General features: G+C 39.7%; 1 protein-coding gene across 3 annotated transcripts in view; it reads left to right on the plus strand.

The window, feature by feature from the left end:
- PCCA (propionyl-CoA carboxylase subunit alpha) overlaps nucleotides 1-24,854 on the plus strand; it is a 314,567-nt gene that overhangs the window by 47,261 nt on the left and 242,452 nt on the right. For all 3 annotated transcript variants that reach the window (XR_013544059.1, XR_013544058.1, XM_072994650.2), the window contains exons 5-6: nucleotides 16,531-16,644; nucleotides 18,948-19,001. Coding sequence is in view for 1 of the 3 variants with exons in the window: in XM_072994650.2 (XP_072850751.2) it covers nucleotides 16,531-16,644; nucleotides 18,948-19,001 (168 nt within the window). In the remaining 2 variants the exon portion in view is untranslated. The remainder of the gene's footprint in view (nucleotides 1-16,530; nucleotides 16,645-18,947; nucleotides 19,002-24,854) is intronic.

A 24,854-nucleotide genomic window follows, 5' to 3' on the forward strand; every position in this document is an offset into this window, starting at 1 on the left:
CATGTCTGAGAAAATTCATTAAAATGGACTATTATCATGTTAGCTAGACTTCTGTCCTCAAAATTTTAAAAGTTAAAGTTATCACACAATCTGTTAATAGTGTTCAAATATGGGGCTCCGTCCAGAAAATGAATTTGGAATACTCCAGAATAGATATTTACTACGTTGGGTCTTCTCAGGACAACTAAATACTTTATTCTTCATTTGACAGCTGACTTTAACAGTGCACAAATTTATGCCTTTAGATACTGGCTGAAATTGAAAAAAGGGATGGAACTATTTAAGTTTTATCTTCTTTTAAAGAATTGCTGAATTTTAATAACAGAGTGGACTTATCTTGGAGTTAGGAAATCATACAAATTATTGTTATGTAAGGACTTTCTTGGCAACTTGAAAGGGGAAAAAGAAAAGAAAATTACCACAGTAAAAATGGCAAAACATTATAGGATATTAAAAGCTAACAGATTTATTTTGATGTAAGCTTTTTTTGAGCCAGACATCCTGGAGAGCGAAGTCAAGTGGACATTAGAAAGCATGGCTAACAACAAGGCCAGTGGAGGTGATGGCATTCCAGTCGAACTATTTAAAATCTTAAAAGGTGAAGCTGTTCAGGTGCTATGCTCAATATGCCAGCAATTTTGGAAAACTCAGCAGTGGCCAGAGATTTGGAAAATGTCACTCTACATCCCAATCCCAAAGAAAGGCAGTGCCAAAGAATGCTCCAACTACCGTACAATTGCACTCATTTCACACGCTAGCAAGGTTATACTCAAAATCCTCCAAGGTGGGCTTCAGCAGTATGTGGACCGAGAACTCCCAGAAGTACAAGCTGGATTTCGAAGGGGCAGAGGAACTAGAGACCAAATTACTAACATGCGCTGGATTATGAAGAAAGCGAGAGAGTTCCAGAAAAGCATCTACTTCTGCTTCATTGACTACGCAAAAGTCTTTGACTGTGTGGACCACAGCAAACTATGGCAAGTTCTTAAAGAAATGAGAGTGCCTGACCTGAGAAATCTATACGTGGGTCAGGAAGCAAGAGTTAGAACTGGATATGGAACAACTGATTGGTTCAAAATTGGGAAAGGAGTATGACGAGGCTGTATATTGTCTCCCTGCTTATTCAACTAAATATAAACATAAAACTGCTCAAGCCACTCAACAGATGACCAGACTTAGTTCTCATACACAGAAAAGTCGAGCACCTCCATCCATTCCTCCTTCTGAGCAGGAGGATACACTGTCACCTATGCCTTCTGACCAAGAGGAAGAAGTATATTCTGAAGACTTTGAGGAATCTCCTGTAGATGGTAGGACACCGGAATCAGATGCTGGGGACCCGCACGCCTCGTCACCTTCTGAGGATTTTTCATCTTATGCTCAGATGGTCTCCAGAATGGCAAAATCCTTAAAAATAGAAGTCAAGCAGCCCCCACAACCACAAAAATAAATGCCCGCCCCGTATAATTCAGTGGATAAAGGTAAAGGTAAAGGCTCCCCTTGACAATATTTGTCTAGTCCTGTTCGACTCTAGGGGGCGGTGCTCATCCCCATTTTCAAGCCATAGAGCCAAAGTTTGTCCAAAGACAATCTTCCATGGTCACATGGCCAGTGCGACTTAGACATGGAACGCTGTTACCTTCCACCGAGTTGGTCCCTATTTATCTACTCGCATTTGGATGCTTTCGAACCGCTAGGTTGGCGGGAGCTGGCACAAGTGATGGGCGCTCACTCTGTCACGTGGATTAGATCTTACAACTGAAGATCTACAGACCTTACAGCACAGAGGCTTCTGCGGTTTAACCTGCAGCACCACCACGTCCTTTGTAATTCAGTGGATAGAGAAGCCTTTATTACAGGAAAGAAAAAAACTTCAAAAGCTACTCCTGGCCAGGATCACAGAGAGAAACTACAGCTTTTGGGGATTCTGAATGGAATCTTTTCTCTGTCTCCAGAGAAAAGATTTTCTAATCTTTCTAACTCTGCTAAAGATTGTGGCAAGTGGTTCTCTCTTCTCAGCTACAGCTGTTACTGAGAAGAAGCTTACATTTGAACACAAAGCTGCAAGGTAAGATGTATTACATTTTCAAAATATCAAATGGACTTACATCAATGAGCAAAGTTACTCATAGAGGACACAAAGTTCAATTTGAGGTAGATGAAGGAATTAAACATCAAACCTTAGTGATCTACAACCCATGACAGAATGGTATTGCACAGAGGAAGAATATACAGTGGTGCCCCGCTTGACGACGATAATCAGTTCCTGCAAAATCACTGTAGAGTGAAATCGTCGTAAAGCGGGGGAAAAAAACAATTGAAATGCATTAAAAACCGGTTAATGCGTTCCAATGGGCGAAATGCCTAATCGTCTAGCAAAGATCCTGCGTAGGGCGGCCATTTTCCGATGCCTGTAAAGCGAAAAAGCCATCCTAAACACAGCGGGGAGCCATTTTGCACAGCGGGTGGCCATTTTGAAACCCGACGATCAGCTGTTTTCTGATCATCATTAAGCGAAAAATCAGTTCCCGAAGCAGGGAACCGATCATTATCAAATGAAAAAAGCCCTTTGAAACATTGTTTTATGATCGCAATAGTGATCGCAAAAACATCATCGTGAAGCAATTTCATCGTATAACGAGGTAATGATCAAGCGGGTCACCACTGTACTTGCAGAAATTGTGAGATGCATGCTGCAAGATGCAAAGGCACCAGCAAAATACAGAGGAAAAGCAGTATCTATAGCCACCTATCTACAAAACTGCCTACCAACTAAGGCAATAAACAAGACATTACAGTATATGAATTCTGCTATGAGAGCACATACAGTGTGCCTCACTTGAGGGTGTTTGGCTGAAAGGTCTCCAATGAGAACCTGGAGCAGAAGACATCCAAATTCTTGAAGGAAATCTACTGACATATTTCAAAAAGACAAAGGGATACAGAGTCACTGATTCCAAAACTGAGAAAATTAAAGTAGGCAGAACTGCTTCAATGAAGGAGCGAACCCACAAAAGTTAGCATCTTTTCAAGTATACAAGATGAAGGAAGAAGACAGAGGAAGAAATGGTGGAGCTTATGTACCGCATAGAAGTCAGAGAGTCTATAGGTTTATATGCCAGCATGGGAAAATGAGGAGTCTGAGTCAGAAGGGAGTGCAGATCGAAAGGAAGCTTCAAAACTGGAAGAGGATGCAGATCTAGATGAAATTACAGAACCAGAAGGGGCTATAGAGAAAGCACTAAGACAGGCAACCTGTTCCAGGAAAGGCATACTAGCACCAGCACTGTCATACCTTGCAAAGAAATCTAAAATCCTTGAGTTTATATTATAGGAATAATTTTATGACTTACTCAAAGAAGAGGCTGAGAAGTGGAAAGAAGCAACCAAAGGCATGCTGGACACTCTTTATAGAATGCCATGTGGAAACTGACATGAAAGAAAAATTTATAGGGTGTGAGTGGATCTTGAAGAAGCAAGATCCAGAGGTACAAGGTAAGACCAGTTGCCAAAAGGCACTCCCAGAAATATGTTAAAGACTATGACCAAACCTTTGCTCCACCAGTCAGGCACACTGCAGTCAGAACACTTGTAAGTGTTTCAGCCAATAGGACTATGTGGGACTCTCATAATATCGCCATGGGTGTACAGTAATTTAATTTGTTGGACTAAAAGTTGATCTGTATACTATAATATCTGTGTAAGGATGGGAGGAAGAACCTAAGGGAGGTTTATGATTGTAGGTTGGGTTTGTTGACAAAATAGTGGAAATTTTGGAAAGATGCTTGAGGGTTGGTCAAGGGTATAGTACTATTTATACAGACCCTGCTCATTGGAAAGATTGGAATGGCCTCTGAAAAATTAAAATATCAAATGTTGGGGACTTTGTCCAATCTCAAAATTTGGGAATAGGGGCACAAAAATCAGATGAAGAATGGCAGGCTACCATGCAAAAGATAATAATAACAGGATTTCAGCAAGTATATGAGCGTCTCAGCCAGATGGAAGATCTGATGAAAGAGAAGTTATCAGATGTTAAACAACAGTTAAATGAAATTGTACTAACTCCAGAACTGCTTTTATTGAGTAAGATATCAGGTAACATAGATGGGTTAAAGAGTTACCCAGTGAGCTATTTAGCTACTACAGTCAGAAAATGTTATGTTAAAAATTGGATTACTGTCTTGGATCCATCCTTCTCTTCCAAAAATTGGAAGAAAGCAGAGCTACGGTAACAAGAGGAGCGTACTGAGAAAATATGGGAAGCGACAGAAAGGGATACTCTTTCAGGTGTCCTGAATGACTGTCCAAATCAAAAGGAAATTGAACGATGGGATGTATTTTACAAATCGTCTCGGTTTCCTCACAGTGTTGGAGTAACTTAGGTTTAAACTAAAATATAATTGTAGGTTGATAACTGGAGGGTAATCAAATAGTTATAAAAAGCAGAAAATTGATTTGTTATTGAAATATGAATAGTTTGGATGATTGTATATTCTGTATTCTCCTATTCTCAAAATTTTTCCCATTCCCCCCCACTTCCTTTTACCTTTTGCAGTCCCTACCCTATCCCTAGTAGTTTTAAAAAAGGAAGTGTTTCAGCCAATAGAGAGATGAAGGTAGAGCATCTAGACATGGAGAAAGCCTTCGTGCATTGTAAGATACAAGAACATACGTATATGCAGCAACCACCCAGATGTGGAATTACAAGACAGAAGAAGCTAGTATACATACTGCTGCTGGAGAGCATACAGTTTATGGAGTGAAACAATTTGTGAGATCGTGGAATGGAGAGCTAAACTGAACCTTAATATAAGTTTTGAATAAGGCATAGCAGACTCATATCTGTGCATCAGACTGAGAAACAACAGATAGACCTATATGCATTATCTAATTTTGACCATCAAAATCCTAGCTAAGTGTAAATCACCTAAATAGAGAAATAGAAGTGAAATATCTAGGAAACACTGCTTGCTACTTCAGTGTTCAGATTGAATGAGAGTAATACAATGTGCCTCGCAAGACGAAATTAATCCGTTCCACGGTTAATGCTGTCCAGCGAAAATTTCATCCTGTGAAACACGTTTTCCCATAGGAATGAATTGAAATTTAATTAATGCGTTCTTATGGGGAAATGTGGGGGACGTGGTGGCGCTGCGGGCTAAACCGCGAAAGCCTGTGCTGCAGGTCAGAAGACGAGCAGTCATAAGATTGAATCCACACAATGGAGTGAGTGTCCATCGCTTGTCCCAGCGCCTGCCAACCTAGCGGTTCGAAAGCATGCAAATGCAAGTAGATCAATAGGGACCACCTCGGTGGGAAGGTAACAGCGTTCCGTGTCTAAGTTGCACTGGCCATGTGACCACGGAAGATTGTCTTCGGACAAAACGCTGGCTCTATGGCTTGGAAATGGGGATGGGCACCGCCCCCTAGAGTCGAACACGATTAGGCAAAAATTGTCAAGAGGAACCTTTACCTTTACCTTATGGGGGAAAAAGTCAGAAACAAAAAAAATTAATATAAAATCACTTACCAGGTACTGTAGACTGAACCTGGCTCCTCACAGTACCTTGGTAGCCCCCGAAAAGACAGAAAAAGAGCACCAAACAGCTGAGAGCCCAGACCCAGCAGGGAGGTGGCAACCATTTTGTACTCTTCTCCGCTCCCACCCCCTCCCCGCCTCACAGCTGATTCGCACTGGGTCTTAGAGGCTTCCCCGGGCTTGCCCAGCACTGAAAAGGCAGGGGAAAAGAGCTGGAAATAAAAAAATGGTGTTTTTCCCCTGCCCCCTGGGAAGCCTCTGAAAGCGGCACTTTGCCGTGGGGTGGTGGTGGGGTGGCGGGTCTGCCCCTGCTGCCCCCTCCCCCTCCTCCAGCGCCACTTTCAGAGGTCCCCCGCCAGTCCTCCAATAGTGCTGGGAAGACTGGCGGGGGACCTCTGAAAGTGGTGCTGGGTGCGAGGCGGGGGGTGGCGGGGGTGGCGGACTTGCCCCCCGCCACCCCCCCCACGGCAAAACACCGCTTTCAGAGGTCCCCCGCCAGTCTTCCCAGCACCATCGGAGGACTGGAGGTGGCCCCACCACCTCTCGGGGCTTTATCTTGCGAAGCAGGGCCATAGGCACATTCGTCTTGCGAGGCAATAAAACCCTAGCCACACCCATTCGTCTGGCAGATTTTTCGTGCCGCGAGGCGTTCGTCTTGCAATGCACCACTGTATAATCTTTCTTACTGAGCCCAAAACAAAAGATTGGAGACCTTCTATAGGCCTGAAAGATGTCTCCCAAAAACTGCACCAGTGGAAGTAGGATACCGCAAGCACACCACAAGAGCCGACTTTAGTCTAAGTATGGGAAGCATAAAAAATAGGAATTTTTCTATACTTAAGTACTGTTACAAGACGAAATGTAATAGATATATCAGCAGCTGGATACTAGTGCAGAAGGACCAGTCTGAAAACAAAGAAAGATTGAGAAGCAATCAAAGGAGTGCCAAACTATCTGAAGAGCACTGCACATCTAAAACTAAGAGTGTCAGCAACTGAGACTTATGAGATATGCAGATACTCGCTGAGCTGCTGACACCACATGTGTCCTTTTGCTGGGCAAAGCAAAAGCAAGCAATAGTAACATTATTTTCCATGGAAGTGGAGTATATACCGTGTTTTCCCGAAAACAAGACAGGGTCTTATATTAATTTTTGCTCCAAAAAACTTGTTATTTTCAGGGGATTTTTTTTTCATGTACAACAATCTACTGTACGTTTATTTAAATACAGTCATGTCATCTTCTGGTTGCTGCATAATGATGGAGGGCGGGGTTTCAATTAACTGGGGCTTATTTTTGGGGTAGGGCTTATATTAAGAGCATCCTGAAAAATCATACTAGAGCTTATTTTCAGGTTAGGTCTTATTTTCAGGGAAACAGGGTATCCGTTACAGAAGCTTGCAAAGATTATGACTAGACCAGTTGCTACTAAACATAGGCATAAGTGAACCAGAACCTTTGAAGATCCATTGAAAACAGTCCAGGATACATAAAACTCCGAGAAGAGAAAAGGTGAGCTCCTAAATGAAGCACATCAATATGAAGCATTAGTTTAGGAAAGATGTTGCATATATTACATATTACACCTTTGAGAGGTTTTAGCTGGAAGGGAGTTGCAGTGAATGTCAGTCAACTCAGCAACAGCCAATTGTTTCTCACTCTACCTCAGATTCTTTTCCCCACCTTTTTTCCAGTCAGGATTCAGTCAGTGTTCTGTTAGCGTGTGTGAATTATGGGGTCAGAAGTGTGCAGTTAGAGTGAAGCGTTCTGTCAGCAGTATTACCAGTCAGTTAATATTGAAGTAAATTAAGCAGTTAAGCTCAGTTAACAAGTTAACATTTCCACAAAATACGTTTGTTTTTATATAAGAACTGTGAGTAAAGTATTCATACTCATATCAGAGTTTCTGAGAGAATGTATTGAAACAAATAAGTGCTAGCTGAGGTAAACTAACAAATAAGGGGTGATCTACTAAGGGATACTGTACAGTAGTTTTCAGTCTGCTCTGTAGATTCCTGCTAGTACCATTTTTATCTGCTGCATAATAAGAGGACGTTTATTATTATTTTTAATTAAGGTCACACTCAATTTTTCCTCACACCACACTCAGCCAGCAAACCAAACCACCCAACAAATGGTGCACACCCAATTGCTGAATATCCTTTGAGGACATGTTTTATCTTATCATAATATCAAGGGCCGATCTGGGAGAGAGAGAAATGGCTAGTTATGGGACATTACTTGTCCCAGCATTATAATGTCCATTATTCCAGATTCCTTAACAATCTCCTCTCCTCTTCTCCCTTCTCTTCTCTCTTCTCTTCTCTTCTCTTCTCTTCTGAAAATCCCTCCTGTTTCTCCTTGACTGCTTTCCCTGAGTTTGTTGCAATGGCTGTCACACTGAGCTCCTGTTCTTGCGCCATCTTCTCTGACATTAGGAGGATTCAGAGGCATTCCAGTGTGAGAGATACTGCCACAGCAACAAACTCAAATAGGAGAAATCAAAATGCTTTAACAAGTAAAAGGAAAATGCACTCTGTGTCTATGGAGAGGGAAAGGAGGCACTCCAGCATGACATGCATGCAGAGCTATAGTTAAGGAGAACAAGGAGAAATAGAACACCTTTTAAAAAGAAAAAAGAAATCTAATGGCATTGTTGGGGGAGGAAGTGAGGATGAAGACATTTCCTCTAGGTAGGAGAGAAGGGACGTTGAAGCAGATGCAGCACACTGGCCTGAGAAGCAATAGACTGTTAAAGCAAGATTCAAGGGAATCTCTCTCTCTCTCTCTCTCTCTCTCTCTCTCTCTCTCTCAAGAAAACTGCATTGCTACCATCATATTTTTGTTGTGTGAATTGTGGACAGATTGTGGGGACAAGAGTCTGAAAGAATGGCTGTCTACTCCAAATCCAGATTTCTGGATGCCTTAGATATGGGGGGAGAAGGAGAGGATAAGAAACGGGGGGGGGGGGGATGGGGGAACTAGGAAATGGAGGTGGAGTCTAGGCACAAATCATAACCTCATTGTCCTCAGAGAAAGCCATGGTGCTGTGCTGTTGCCAGTGTCATGCTTCGTTTAACCTGGCCTCTGGTTGAGATGGATCTGCAACTGAGCTGCTAGGAGAATGGTATACTAATTGGAGGGCAAGTTGGGCAAAATCCAGATGAATAGACACTCTGCTTTGGAGCCAAATGGAGGACATCTTCACAGATATGCTTTTTTCGGCGGCTTCATTCAATTTTAGCCTTATATTGGGTAGACTGATTCAAATGAATCAAACTTGTTATTAACAAGTAACTTAAAGCCCCGTTGATTTCAGTGGGTCTCCTTTAGGTACAACTAACATTAGATTTAGTCTTAGAACTTTGAAGTAAGGCCAAGGCTCTTTCTTGATTTCTTCTTTATCATTAACGTACCTTTATAGCACAACATGGAACTAGACCACTGATTTTTAAATTTCCTCATCTCTCTATAACCATTTGAAAATTTAAGTGGGCTTTATTGGACCACAAACTTTTTAATGTTTGTTCTTCATGTTAGTGTATATGCATAATCTGAATGAAAAGTTAAATAAAGATTTTCTTCCCTGCTCCACCACATTTCCATGGAGCACCTGAGTGGAATTCAGACACTAGTTTGAGAACTTTTGTTCCAGCGTTTCAGAAATGTTTCTGTCTGCTCTAACTTGTCTTTATCATTAGTCACTTAATTATTATTTCTTTAGATCAAGCAGGAAAAGGAGGCTTTTGCACCTTTCAGACTTCCCTGTGGCTAAGAAACAATTGGTGTTTTTCTGTGGCCTGCCATGATTTAGAATGTTAATTTTGGCCTTTTTGAATTTTCTCAAAGAAATGTGTCATGATTGAGCTTTAGGCTACATGGCAATTTCCATGTGGCCATTAAATATGAGCCAACACCTCTATCTCTCTGAGCTGATGCCTCTGTAATCTTATTGATCTCAAAAGTTCTGCAATAGTGTACATTATATGTCTAAATATATTTAGATTTGTCTGCCTGTGCAAGGCTTGGCAGTATACCACTTTCTTCAGTTAACAGCTGAAACAGTGGATTCAAAGATAATTTGCATTCAATTGATTTTTAATTCAGGACTTTGCCGTGCCTTTGTGTGTAAGAGAGTGAGAAGCAACCATACAAAGGATTTGCTCATTACCCTCATTTTATGGGACACGTTAATTGTAGTTTGTCTTGCTGAGCTGTATTATGCTGTTTGGGTCAATTGAGTGAATCCACTTTACACTGAAACATCATTCATTGCTTTGTAATATTGATTTGCACTAAAAAAAATAGGAAGAGAGGAAGGCTAGTTTAATTAGGTTCCTTTGTGTAAATATTCAAGATTCCAGCTAATGTCTGAAACAGATTTTCTGTATAACTCATAAGGCAGTGATGCACTTGATTTGGGAAGAAGGATTGGGAAATAAAAGTAGAAGAGGAAAGACTGCTGTGGAGTGTGATTGTGTCCTGCAGAGACATCAGAATCAGTGTCTTAAGACCTAAAGGTACAAAGGGTTGACCTATTTTGCATAACCTGGACAGTGGGTGATCGTAGGTACCCATCTCTCTTGAGGGGTTTCTGTGGCATGTTGTGTGTTTGCTTTTAATTAGGAATTTACATTGATGTATGAGGTATCTGTCAGATGGAAAACATCTTCAGCTATCTGAAGTACAAAAAGGGCTCTGTGAAATCAGTGCAGGTGGGTGGCTCTGACAATGTGAAGTAAGCAGCTGATCAAATTTTGTTTTCTGGGTGTTATTTTTAAGTTACAAGATTAAAAAAAATATTTGGGGGCTGTCACATATTTTTCTCATTTTCCATGGCCTTCCACAGATTTGTGGAGCTTCTAAAAAGATCCTTTTAGATGTTGTGCTTATTTATTTTTTCTTCTTCACACTTCTTCCCAAGCATCAAGGCAATTAATGAGTAGTATAAATTTGTAAAAAGCAATTAATAAGCAGCATAAATTAATTAAAAAGCAGTATAATGTATTTCAGTTATGTAAACATATTTATGTTGAGTTGAGCTGCCACTTAGAACTTAGAGTGAGATGACACCAGGTATAATTTGGAAAGCTGTCCTGCAGATTTGTGTGTGTGTGTGTGTGTGTGTGTGTGTGTGTGTGTGTGTGTGTGTGTGTGTGTGTGTGTGTGTATGTATGTATGTATGTATTTTGTGCTCTTCTCTGCTCCCACCCCCCACCCTGCCTCACAGCTGATTGGCGCTGGGTCTTAGAGGCTTCCCCGGGCTTGCCCAGCACCGAAAAAGGCAGGGAAAAAGAGCTGGAAATAAAAAAATGGTGTTTTTCCCCTGCCCCCCTGGGAAGCCTCTGAAAGCAGCGCTTTGCCATGGGGTGGTGGTGGGGTGGCGGGTCTGACCCTGCTGCCCCCTCCCCCTCCTCCAGCGCCACTTTCAGAGGCCCCCCGCCAGTCCTCCAATGGTGCTGGGAAGACTGGCGGGGGACCTCTGAAAGTGGTGTTGGGTGCGGGTCGAGGGGATGGCAAACCTACAGTTCAATGTATTCCAATGGGGGGGGGGGAAATTCACCAAAAATTAACGAAGACTCAGAACAAAGCCAAATTAAGTTTGAAAAGGTTTTACAAGGTGCACTAACGATTCCAAGAATTTTAAACAGTTTTTGAACATTTTAAGACACTTTAAAAATAGCGAAAACAGATCTGTCAAAACCTTTGAAATGCATTGAAACCTATTCAATGCATTCCAATGGGGGAACCACGTTTCGGTTAGCGATGTTTCCTATGGCGATTTTCGCTTAAGGACGGTAATCCGTTCCCATTGGAATGGATTATCCAGTTTTCAATGCATTCCTATGGGAAATGGTGTTTCGCTTAGCGATGTTTTCCCATAGTGATGTTTTTTTGGGAACCAATTAACATCGTTAAGCAAGGCACCACTGTAATTTAATCAGAAGTGGCCCCACCACTCACCAGCTATGCAGCTTGATTCTGGACCAGTTGCAGTCGCCAGACTGTCTTCAAAGGCAGCCCCGCGTAGAGCGCATTGCAATAATGTATACGAGATGTTACCAGTGTGTGTGTAACTATCATGAGACTCCACTCGTTCAGGTAGGGCCGTAGCTGGTACAATTTCCGCAGCTGAAGGAAGATGCCCCTGGCCACTGAGTCCACCTAGGCTTCCAGAGTTAGACTGGGGTCCAGATGAGACTCAGTGGCCAAAATCTTCTTGCCTAGTTACTTGTTTGTAACACAAATGGTGCAACTTTTGGAAGAGATTCGTTTCAAGTTAAGAAACCTCAGTGGGAGTTAACTCTTGCATACCAAGCTGTGTGACTCAGTGTGCAACTGATAATATCTATGCAGATTTCTTAAAATTGGGGCAGTTTGCCTTCAAAGGTAATGCCATTTGAGTAGTTATGTAAGAGGATTTTGACCAAAATGATTAGAAATAATTTTTTTTTAATCATGTAAATAATTGAGGATGAGTTGGTGGGCAGTGAGTTTTCAATTTCTTTTCAAAAAGGATTCCCTTGAGGCCAATATGTTGTTGGCTGGATAAAATCTTCCTATCTAGTCCCTTCCCAAAACTCTGAGCCACATGACTCATGAGTGCTCCAGGGAATAAAAAAAGTCTTTACATACCAACCAGGCCACATAGGAAACCAAAATGTACCCTCAAATAGAAATGAAGCCCGTAGCTTACCTAGGTAAGACCTCAGTTCAGCACTAACAAAGTCCTCAATCAAAATAACTAAACTACTGAGAATATTTCTTTATTTTATTGAAGGTGTTGCAAAAATTCAGAAAGAAATGTTCAAAGCAGTTTCAAATTTGGTTCAAAGTTTCCAAAAGCAATCAAAACATTGTAAGACAATTAAACATGGATGCAAATACAAATATCATTACCACAGATGCCTGGGAAGGCCATTTCCTCCACCCTGAACCAGCAGGTCCAATTACCGGTTGCTGTGTGGTTGTTGATGTTTAGTCGTTAAGTCATGTCCGACTCTTCGTGACCCCATGGACCAGAGCATGCCAGGCCCTCCTGTCTTCCAGTGCCTCCCGGAGTTGGGTCAAATTCATGTCAGTAGCTTCGATGAAACTGTCCAACCATCTCATCCTCTGTCGTCTCCTTCTCCTCTTGCCTTCACACTTTCCCAACATCAGAGTCTTTTCCAGGGAGTCTTCTCTTCTCATGAGATGGCCAAAGTATTGGAGCCTCAGCTTCAGGATGTGTCCTTCCAGTGAGGACTCAGGGTTGATTTCCTTCAAAATGGATAGGTTTGTTCTCTTTGCAGTCCAAGGGACTGTGTGGTACATGCAGCAAATGCAGAAGTATCCCAGCCAGCTCCTTCCTGCTTCCCTGAGCAGCTAACCACTCTGGCGAGGAGGCGAGATGACAAGTCTCCCTGCTGTTGACTGGAACTGATTACAAGGAGCATATAATGCCCTGTTGCAATAGTTTCACTGGCTGCAGATTTGTTTCCTGATCCAAATCAAGGCGCTGGTTATGACCTTTAAAGTTCTATGCAGTTTGAGTCTAGGCTATCTATATTATCCCATATGAGTTGCCTTGGCTTTTAAGACCTTCAGGAGAGGCTCATCTCTCAGTCCCACTACCCTCACAGGCTTGTTTGGTGAGGTCAAAAGAGAGGGCCTTTTCAGTGGCTGTTGCCAGGTTGTGCAATGAACCCTATTGAGAAGTCAGGTTGGTTCCCTTCCTCTTGTCCTTCTGTCTTCAGACAAAGACCTTCCTTTTTCAGACAAGTTTTTAAATTATGTGGGGGTTCAGTAATGTATTTATTAAATTAAGAATTTAAAGAAGGGGTACAACTACATTTCAGTATACTCCTCCAAATATTCCAGGTTTAGCACGATGCAACTCAGTCCAAATTTTTCCAACTACATGACCTTATTGTAATTACAGGGGAAACTTGTACTTTTCTTTGAGGAATCATTTCTTTTTAAATACCCATTATAAGGTTATTTATTTTAAATCACTCTATATAGTGCTTTTTTTAAAAAAAAACAAACTGTTTTTGGTTATATGAATGGCCATGCCATTATATTCTCTCTGTGTGGGGGAATTCCCTGTGCTGATGGCAATGTGTTTGAGGTGTTGTGGGATGCTGTCCCTATAGGAAGTCAGCCATTATGCCTACTCTCAGAAATGTTTTTCTTTTAAAAGTTTTTAAATAAATGATTTGACTTTAGTGTTACATTACATAGGCACTTGAATCTTATTTTGCATGTTTTGTATGAACTTTGCTAGGTACCAGTTCGTTCTTGAGCTCAAGTGAAAATGTCAGCTTTGGAATTTGAAGCCCTAAATGGCCTAGAGTTGAATAACTCAGGAATTGCTTTTTATTCACATTAACTTGCTTGACGGTTTGTCATGCATATGTATACATGCCCTACAGTGGGTCAAATCCCATTAATTCTTTCTAGACATCCAGGAAAGATCACACTGCACTGCACATCTTTCAAGTTGCTGTATTACAGTAAAAGCTGGTGTGCCTATTCAAGACAATATTCTGCAGAATATTGGTGTGATTGGGTTCTTGACAAGTCAGGCAGTTCCGAATGTGGTGCGGGAGTTACAACAGCTGACTCATTTAAATCATCAACATATTTATTCAAATTCAACATAGGTGTGTCAGTTACAACTTCTGTAGGATAAACTTGATTCCAATCGTATAACTGTCTTTCAAACCTCATAGAATTATTATGATAAACATATCTTCTTAATACTGTTCCTTGTCCGTTGGATTCCTCATTGGGCCGCCCCTCACCATGCAAATGGTGGCACAGCATGGGTGGCGAGCCCAATCCCCTTCCGGCGGTGGTTTGTTGTAGGTGGGATCTGGGTGCACTACCCTCTTCCAGTGACCTCGCCCCCTCGGAAAGACCACCACAGTCCATTCTGAAGTTTCAGTGATGGTCACTCCCTCCCTCTCTCTCTCTCTTTCTGGTATTGGGTCTGGCAGCAAACCTCCCACTTTCAAATTAGGAAAGTCTTTCAGAAGCTCACTCACATGTTCACGTTTCTTCTCTTCTCTCTCTTTCTTGTTCGTTGAAACCCAAAAGTCCCACTCTCCCATTCCCACTTTTATCTCCTCCTCCCACACGTCAATTCTTTGCTCCTCCTCCTTTCCCTTCCCTTCTTCTGTCAAAGAAAAATCTACTTTAACTCTTTCTTCAACCCTCTGCTGTGTTACCTCCCTCTCCCCTTCCTTGATCACCACGTCCTTGCTATCTGGAGGAGATGGCACACTCTCATTCTCCTTTCCTTCACAATTGGTTAGAAGATCATCTTGCTCTCACTTTGCTCATCTCTTTTCAGAGAAGATGGATGCACACCACTTTAATTTCCTTTATTAGAATTTTTTGATTTCGTGAAATCTTGGTAGGTCCACAGGGTATATAGCTGATTAACTCCTAATAGGTTATGATTGTAGTATTGTTCCATATATCTTATTTACTGGATAGAGACTGGCAAACTGCCTTCGACATCTAGACTATAATGAAAAGAAAGCTTGGATATTTATAATCAAAATTCTATGACTACATTTCTGCCTATTTTTAAAGGTCTGAGCTTACTTGTCTGAAGCTTTCCTCTATGTTTCATACTACACTGATCCTTGAATATTGGACTTCTTTGTATCTGAGCCCCTCACAAATATTTTTAGTAGTACCGTATTTCCCCGAAAATCAGACAGGGTCTTATATTAATTTTTGCTCCAAAAATGCATTAGGGCTTATTTTCAGGGGATGTTTTATTTTCTTCATGTACAACAATCTACATTTATTCAAATACAGTCATGTCATTTTCTTCTGGTTCCTGCACAATGGTGGAGGGTGGGGTTTCACTTAACTGGGCCTTATTTTTGGGTAGGGCCTATATTACAAGCATCCTGAAAAATCGTACTAGGGCTTATTTTCAGGTTAGTTCTTATTTTCGGGGGAACGGTATATAGAAGGAAATTCTGTTAAATGTTATATTAACTTCTCTTATTTATTTATTTTGTCTGTCTGTCTGTCTGTTTTGTATTACTACTCTAGGAAAGGAAATCATTGCTTCCCTCGTTGTTTGTATTTATATAAATATTATTACAAAGTGTGTATTTTTTTAAAAAAATTATTTCATTCCCAGTTATTAGTATGACAGGTGCCTTATACCACTTTTTCGCCTCTCTAAGAGATTAACTGAACATCCTTAAATTATGCCAAAGTCTAGCTCTTTTAGATGCTTCCTCTAGAACATGTGCCCTACAAAATATTGAATTGTAGACAACTTTCTTTGGCTATGGCTTGCAGCTTAGATTTCTATGAAGAGTGTATTTGACAGCTGACCATGTGAATAGAGATGAGACTGAATTGTGGAACCTAAGCCTACTTACATTTTTGTCAAGATTTTCTGGTTCACATGGAGTGATATTGAACTCTTTAGTCATAGGCTTTAATTTGTGCATGGTCCTGACCTGATGCTGTGCAGGGACACTCACTGCATCCCTTCATTCAATTCACTCTAATTATCACCAACTTCCTGGGGAGCCTGCTTAGATGGAACTGCAGTGAATGTTTGTTGTTAAGTAGCAAGATATTAGGCTGCCCCTTACATTTAACAAAGTAGTTTCAGGCTCTGAATTTACATATAGATTATCAGTGTAACCTATTCAGATTTGTATCTCTTTGTAAAACCACACTTGGCATAAAATGAAATCTAGTGTCACAAGTCCTTGCATGCATGGGGGTGTGTGTCTGTGTTCATCATACCAACTGCTTCCCCATTTTCTGTCTTATATTGCTTGCTTCCCCCTCATGTACATTTTTCTCTATTAGCACTCTAGATTATTTTCAGTAGTATACAGTATTAGTATGTGGATTACATCAAGAGGTGTTTATTTTTTGTTCTTTAATAATAGTTAAGGGAGGTGATGGCAATTTACTTCCTGATGCATGTGTGTTAAAATGTAGACATTTTGTCTTTTCAGGTCCATGTGAAAATGGCGGATGAAGCTGTCTGTGTTGGCCCAGCTCCCACTAGTAAAAGCTACCTCAACATGGATGCTATCTTGGAAGCCATTAAAAAAACCCGGGCCCAAGCTGTGAGTCTGAATGAGTCTCTTCTCTGCAGCTGTTTCATATATAGAAAGCAAAGAAGCTAGAGTTTGTATTTAAAGATAAAAAAAAGCAAGGGGGAGAATGATTGAATATGCTATTCCAGTTTAGTTCATGTCACATGAGTTAAATGTGGCCGAAATCGCTACTGGAAATCAAAGGCTTTTGTAGCATCTGGCAGTGCCGGTTGCTGATCCTGCAGGTGGCTGCTGGATTCAGCTTTCACACCAGGGAGCAGCTTCAGTTCATTTCCAAATTTGCTGGGGGAAAAAAAAATCCCAATTAGTTTAGAGCACTAACCCTTTCAGTGCCATATCCTCTTCTTTCTGATGTTTTTTATAATATACTGGTGGTTTTGTTTTAATTTTGAGGGTAGCATATGTGAAAATAGTTGATAACCTGAGTAAAAGTAAATGGTGCATCTAGTAATTATTTTTCAGTGTTTCATGTTGCTGACAAAATGCATTAGGCTAGATAAGTATGTGGAAGTAATTTCCCTCTCTTTTGTCTCCTTGCCTAAACCCAGAGATTCAAAGTTTAACAAGAATGGCTGGTATTTTTAAAAGGATAGAAAGAATACTTTTTTGTTGTGCATCAAGAGATGCAAATATGGTCTTCAGAACAACTGAATGCAAAAGCATCTTTAAATAAAATTCGATGGACGGGAGTTGGTCAACACTAGCAATTACCCTGGAGTGTCTCAATTAGCATTATCATTTCTTTTGAAATAAATGTTTCAGTATGGTGCATTTGGAAAGGAAGGAGGGGGAAGGGGAAAATGGCAAACAACATTAATTAGGTAACAGACGTTGCAGATGTTTACATTGTTAGTTGAGAGGACTTAATGGGAATAGAAATAGTTGAGGCTTTCATCTTTATTCTGGCATGTATTTTTGTTCAGTTTTGAGTTTGTGTAGCATTAGAAATTATGAAAGTGATGCTTTTTCACATTACTGTGCTCTGTAATTATATGTCACGTCAACTGTAGTGAAGGGAGTTGCATACTGGATTTATTATTTTGGCACCGTGGTAGATGACTTCTTATCCCTAGTTTCAGATTTTGTATTCTGTTCTTTTTGAAGAAACAGATTTTGTAGCAATTTTGTAGTTATGAACATGAAAATTAGGATTAAGAATATCTTTTGGTGAAAAGATCATGTAGAGCTGTTAAAAAAGCCAAATCTGAAACTGAGTGGGAAGTATACAAAAGTGAGAGATGCTATAAGAAATTGCTTTCAGAATTCTCTGCTGTGAATTGAAATAAAATAGAAGGGGAGAATTTCCCCCTGAGCTGGTAATGTGGGAACTGCTACTGACTGGGTTTATATGTGACTTTCAGGATGTAAAGATATCCTTTAATTTATTTATTTATTTATTTGATTTTTTTAAATTTTAAAAAGAAAAGGAATATGCACATTTAAGCCAGGCCTGTAGTAGATTTGTATTAAAGTAATTTTTATGTTGTTATTAGAACTGGGAAGAAAATTCTGACTCAAAAATGTGCTTATTTCTGCCCAGAGCTTGGAGCTGGCTTATTATAAAATAACAATCAGCTTGTAATTAGAACATCTTCCCACTAATAAAGATGTATCTAAGTTACATTATAATTATAACTTAATGAACAACAATTTCATTTCCTTGCAGTGAAAGTGTACCTTTTTACAATTTTCTAATATTGATATGGGGTATGGTCTCACAAAGTGATGAAGGAGGAATATCACCTGATTTGTGTGGGGCCTTGTGCTTTACATTACTAAAAGAAACTCTCTCTTGATTTGAGATAATGGGAAAGTTGTTTATTATTATTATTATTATTATTATTATTATTATTATTATTATTATTATTATTATTATTATTATTATTATTATTATTATTATTATTATTATTATTATTATTATTATCCTTGTGACATTAAGATACCTTTTTGTGGCTTTGGAATTGTTACTGTAATTACTTTGTAAAAGTAAGTTCCCAAGCTGTACATTAGCAAGTCATGATTTATAATCCTTTGAGATACTATGTGGTGTAAAGGATATTTTGACAGGATCTACTCACTTGAGTACATACATACATACATACATACATACATACATACATACATACATACATACATACATACATACATACATACATACATACATACATACATACATACATACATACATACATACATACATACATACATACATACATACATACATACATTTTAATTAGAGTGGAGATATTGTCTGTATCAAGCTTCCAGATATCTGAAGTTACGAAATCTACTCTTGACTTTTATTTTTAAAGGTCCACCCGGGATATGGATTCCTTTCTGAAAATAAAGAATTTTCCAGGCGTTTGGTAAGATTTATTTTAGCTTTTTTTAAAGAAACTATGGTTGTCTCTTCTGAGGAGAGTATGATCTGGTACATTTCGTATTTTGGTACATTTTTTACATGATTTACTAATATAATTGATGTATTAAAATTCTTTTCCTCCTTTGACTGAATGGTAGGTGTAAACTACAAACAAAATCTCCAGGAATATGATTTTTCAAGGATCTGCTACTTTGTAGGCCACAGTTTTCTCTTCCATTCGATGAAAAAGAAACTTATTGTTACTATATTCCAGAGCTTTTTGAAAACAGAGGCCGATATTTTTTTGGAGAGCTCCATCTGTGACAGTGGTAAAATTGCCACTAATTAAAGAGTTTTTTTCTTTGACTTCAGGGGGCACATGTCTTTGTCTCACTGCATTGGGGTTGCATGTATTCTGAAACTGGAAAAGAAACTGCTGTCAGTGATGTCATTCCTGCTGCTCAGGTGGAGCTCCACAAGAGGATGCAGGCCTGTGTTGACTGATTTGCCACACACTCTTGAACAATATAACAGTGATGAAAGACATTTAACTCATGGAATGGATCCCTGTGCATATGGGAACCTTACTATACAACAGTCTTGTTATTGAAAAGCCATTGCAAGTACTCTAAGCATCCTCTCTGTTTTTATACTGTGCCTTCCCTTCCCTATCCTATTCTGTTATTGGCTGGAGATTTATTTCTTGCATTATAGTATAGTTTAGGATATATGGCTTGACCATATTGGTTAAACAACCAGTAGAGTTACATCAGGGGCTGGGAGTATAAATCGTCTCACCTTAGTAATTAGCTTTTAACAGTAGTCCAGAGTTGGCTTTATTTCTTCTTTTTCTTAATATACTCCTCAACTGTCTAAGTTATAAAAATCATACTGGGACAGGAGTGTTTTGTAAGCTACTATTGATGTGACTGCCTTTCATTTAGGCTCACACCCACAGCTGTGACACTTGTGCAGCTATGTCAGAGACGATTTTGTGCAACATCCTTCTGAAGTAAGCTACTTTTAGGCTAATCTCCTTTCCTAAATATAGGTTCCATTCAATGTTCCCTCTAATTTTCCACCAGCACTGAGCAGAAACCCCAGCCCATGCACACAGAGTTCTGGCTGCAACTGGTGAGCAGCAACACTAACTGCGGGTGTGTGGCACCAATACAGCATTGTGCAGCTATGCACCCATGCAGCTTAGAGGGAATGTTGGTTCCACTATGTGATTATTTCCTGCCTAGTCAGAGAAGAAGAGAAACTACAATGCCTCTGGGAATATAAAGTATAGTGTGGGTAGCGGGGGAAGTACCAGGTGATTGATAACTTCTTGTTTTAAAGAAGCACATTTAACTTAAAGTCTTTTGATTAACACTACTGTTCAGGCAAATGAGAATATTACTTTAGCATATTTCTAAACAACAAACTTCCAGGTCGCAAGCTAGTAAGTCTTTATAAAAATGAAGAAGGAAGAGGATGAATGAATTAAGCAGGGTATATAACAAAAGAAATGTAAAATATCTAGGTAGCCTAGAAATAAGTGATAGTTTCCACTTAATGGCTTTGCACAAATATTTCCAACACTTAATTAGCTCAATATTTAGTTGGGAGCTCAAAGCCTTACCAGTGGTATGGTGACATGGGAAATTTAATGCTTTGAATCTCACAGGTGCCTTGAGAAATGGGTGTCTCTGGCTAGTTATTGCTTTGTATTGTTAGGAAGAAGTGAGGCGACTGTATTTACTTGCAGTTTGAATAGACCATTGTTTAGCATCAAAGTGTCGACCATTGGGATTCAGAGAAAGCAAGGGAAAATCTTGCTTGGCCTAGAGAAATGAGGGCTGTGGTCTAACGAAGTTTTATAAGGGGCAGTCAAATGATATCTAAATTGAGAAGGCATTATTCACAGTATTTTGCAGCAGCAATGTTAATGGTGAATTTGTACTTTTCTGTAGACAAAATGCTGTGCTTTCAAGAGGGATAAAATGTAGTATCTTCAGAATAGTAGAGCCAGCTTGAGAGAAAATGCCTAGGTCTACCTGTGCCAATGGTGTGTGCATCTATCATGTTTCAACAATAAAACAATCAGTTTATCAGAAGAGGTGTATTACTGAATCATGAGAACCAGTTTATTTTTGATTCCTCACATGTACTGTGTAAAACTAGCTGCTTTTCCCTTCAATCTGGATAGGGCACAACTGGTATGTGTTCTTGTGTGCTTCGACCCTAGATGCATTCCACTAATTTCAAATGTTTTTGTATATTCCTTATGATATTTCTCCTCTGCTTTACTTTTCTTCCTGTCTCTTAAATATAGAATTTCTTGCCAGTTTCTTCTCTAACATTTTTCTCTTTTCTTTCCCCTTCTGTCATAATCCTAATTTCCTCGCTGCTTCTGTCACTTCTCTCTGTGTCTTCCTTGCTATAATTCTCTTTTCCATCTAAAGATTATCCTCTCCATGTCGGAAACATTGCATTGCTTTGAATTCCTATTCCTGCAGCCTTACTGAAAGAGGGGGTCGGATCTAGGTGGCAGACAAGCTGCCTGCCCATCCTGTCTATCAATTACGTGGTCCACAGAATGTTCAGCTCTGTCAGCGACATTGTGGATTCTATTTCAATCAAATTGATTTAAACAAACAAACAAACAAGATTTTCTTAGTGATTGAAATTATTAAATTGTGATTTAAATCAATTTGATTTTTTAAAAAAAAATCACTGATTTTTATCCAGCCTGGTCAGATACTTCCTTTGTAATCTTCTGTACATCCTTGCAAGAGTACTACTCAAATGTGGAGCACTATGTATCTGATCAGCAACATAATCTTTTTACTGTATGGAAGCTTTGATATAGCAAAACTTGCTGTAATCTGCTCTTCTGTTTATAGTAATGGCTCTTTTACAGCTGTCAGGGCAACTGTAAAGGACTCTTTGCAAAATATATTTGGCTTCATGTATATAATGCAATTCATTATCCTTGTTCTGGGTTCTAGATGTATAAGGTGTATGGATGTCTGCATTTGTCACCTTGTGTCATTTTCTATTCAAAGAAAGAAAATGTTACTTTTTATTAAAATATTTAAATGCTTCCTTATGTAGTGTACAACCTAACCAAATGACAGCTTAATTCTTATGGGTGCTAATTTCTTTTTTTAAAATAGTGCTGAGCCTTCCTCCTTCCTTTCAGAAGTTGGTAGAAATAGTGGATGCATCCACTAATACTAATAGCTTGTCATTTTAATGCATTATGTGGTCTTTATTTTAAAGAGCTTACTTGTTACATTAAAGCAGTGAATCTTTTTTTATTGAAGAAAAAGAGGCATGAAGTTGGGTGCTTTGATTTTTAATAGTAGGTATATTTGACTCTCAAACAAATGATTTTCCCACTGCTTGGGGTTAGTTGGCATATTCCTGAAATACAAAACAATGAAATAAAAGCATTTGTTCACATTGTTGTGAAACTATTATGTTGTTGTGTGGCTGCCAAACTTGGCAATTTTGCAATCATTATTTCACTCTGGGCTCACTTCCTAGCAATCTGGTGGGTTTTTGGGTTTGGATTACAGTACTGTATTGGTGATAGTATCTATGGCCAAATTTATAGTAATGCAGACATGAATAGTTTTGTTCTTGGTTATTCATTTGTATGTCACAAGGTTCATTTTATGACAAGTAACTTTATATGTTAATAAGATTTTTATTTTGTAAAAGTGGAGCAAACTGACAGTTAGTTCTACTCTTAAATATTAAGATAATGTCACATAAGGAATAACTAGCATGGTGTAAGTAGAGAAAGTATCAGACTGAACTCAAAAGATATGGGTTCAAATCCCCTGTTGGCCATGAAAACTCACTGGGAGTGTTAGTGATGAACCACTCCTTGAACATCTCACATACCTAAAAAAGCTCTCTTAGAGTTACTGTAAGTTACAAGTGCCTTAACAGCACATAACAACAGCAGCTTCATTCAATGAGCAATTTCCTGTGCATGGTTTCTGTGTAAGTGCATTATGTAGTGCAGTATGAAGCTTGATATATGTTATGGACCCATGCACCAATTTTTGTTCATTGTTTTATGAGAAACTGAAGCCTAATTTGGCACAAAACCTGCGAGCATAGTCAGTGTTTTTAAGGATACGTTTATTAGCACATTGCTAGTCATGCTAGTTGTACATGACTTCTAGTGGTGAATAGATTGATGGAGCAGGTCTCAGATCTGGGTTTGAATCACTGCTTGGCTAAGGAAAATATTGATGGGGATACTGGTAAAACCACTCTTTAAATATCTTACCTTGAACCTCTTGTTAGGGTTCCCATATTAGATCTGATTTGATGGCACATAATGCACACTAGAGACAGTGTTCCTCTGAATTCTGTCCTGTGATGTGCCACTCCTGAAAACCTTCAGAGGCTGAAAATAGGTTGTGGGGGCTCCTTGCAGTGTTTGACACCCCAAATGACCATTCTTCAAAAGCAGAAATGGACTTTTGAGCACTTAAGATTTTGTTATTTACAAAATAACCCCTCTCCATTTTTTGAGACCTGTGGCCTCTGGACCACAAACAAAACACTTTAGGGTTTAGTATACCAAACAGTTGTACACTACGACTAAAATCTTGTGCAGTTAAGCTAGTGGAAGGAAAATGGCATAACTGACAATAGCAAATGGACACCAGTTAATGAGTCCCTGGTTTGATTCCTCATTGTACACCAGGTGTGTGACTAGGAATTTAAGTGTGGATTCGTTAATTATTGACGGTTTGCCACTGTGGGTTATGCCATTGGATTTCTATTGATGTAACTACATAAGAGGATTTTGGCAGATAAATATATTAACCAGTTTCTTTTTTCTACAGCCTTTTGGAGCCGAAAAGTAAAAAAAAAAAAATTGTGTATACTTGTTTTTGTGTTTTGCAAAATTCTGTCCTCAGAACAACCTTTTTATGAAACAGGCAACCATTTTGTATCAGACAACAGACATTTTATGTTATGCCTGTTGGCACAATGTTTATATAATCTGCACTTTGATAATATAGTAATACTACGATCACTTTGAAAATTTATTGTCTATGTCTGACTTCCATTTCACTCATCTCCACCTACACAACCATGTTTACTGTGTACACGAACCTGTGACTAAAATATTGTACTTTGAGAAGTGGACTGTAATACATGGAGATTCACACTGAAATAGACCTCTTAGTCCTAAAGGTGCCACAGTATGTTAATTTTAGTTTTAATGTTGTTACACATTTCTTCTTCATGGCCTCAGTGATTCACACACATAGGTACTTCTGTGCCTGGACAAACACTCTCAGAAACATTTTTGATAACTTTAAAGGTTGACTTTATAAATAATTCGTTGTGGTTAAAGTTCTGCCCCTGTGTCTGCCATTATGGTTACAGTTTTTCAATGTAAGTTTTCTTACCCTTTTTAAAAAGCTCTGTAAAACAGTGGTCCCCGGCCTTTTCCTAACCGCGGACTGGTTGGAGGGGCATGGCAGGCTCATGGGGTGTGTGTTGCACGCTCGCATGGGCGTGGCACACCTGCAGGGATGGAGCATGCTCGCATGCGTGTGGCATGCTCACAGGGGGCACTTGCCCGAATGCGCACGGTGTGCTCACAGGGGGTGGAATGCATGCGCATGCATGCGGCGGCTCTCTTGGCGGGGGGGAGGAGATCTGTGTCCACGGCCCGGTCCTGCCTAGGCCTCAGACCTCTGCCGGGTCGTGGACCAGGGGTTGGGGGCCTCTGCTCTAAAATTATTACTTAGAAGTATGATATATGAATGTTTTTGATTCAGTGGAATTACACATGGGGTGTGCCAGCACTTGTACTGCATGATATTTATCC

Source organism: Pogona vitticeps, chromosome 3 (genome assembly GCF_051106095.1).
Source record: "Pogona vitticeps strain Pit_001003342236 chromosome 3, PviZW2.1, whole genome shotgun sequence".
In the NCBI taxonomy this organism is placed as follows: domain Eukaryota; kingdom Metazoa; phylum Chordata; class Lepidosauria; order Squamata; family Agamidae; genus Pogona; species Pogona vitticeps.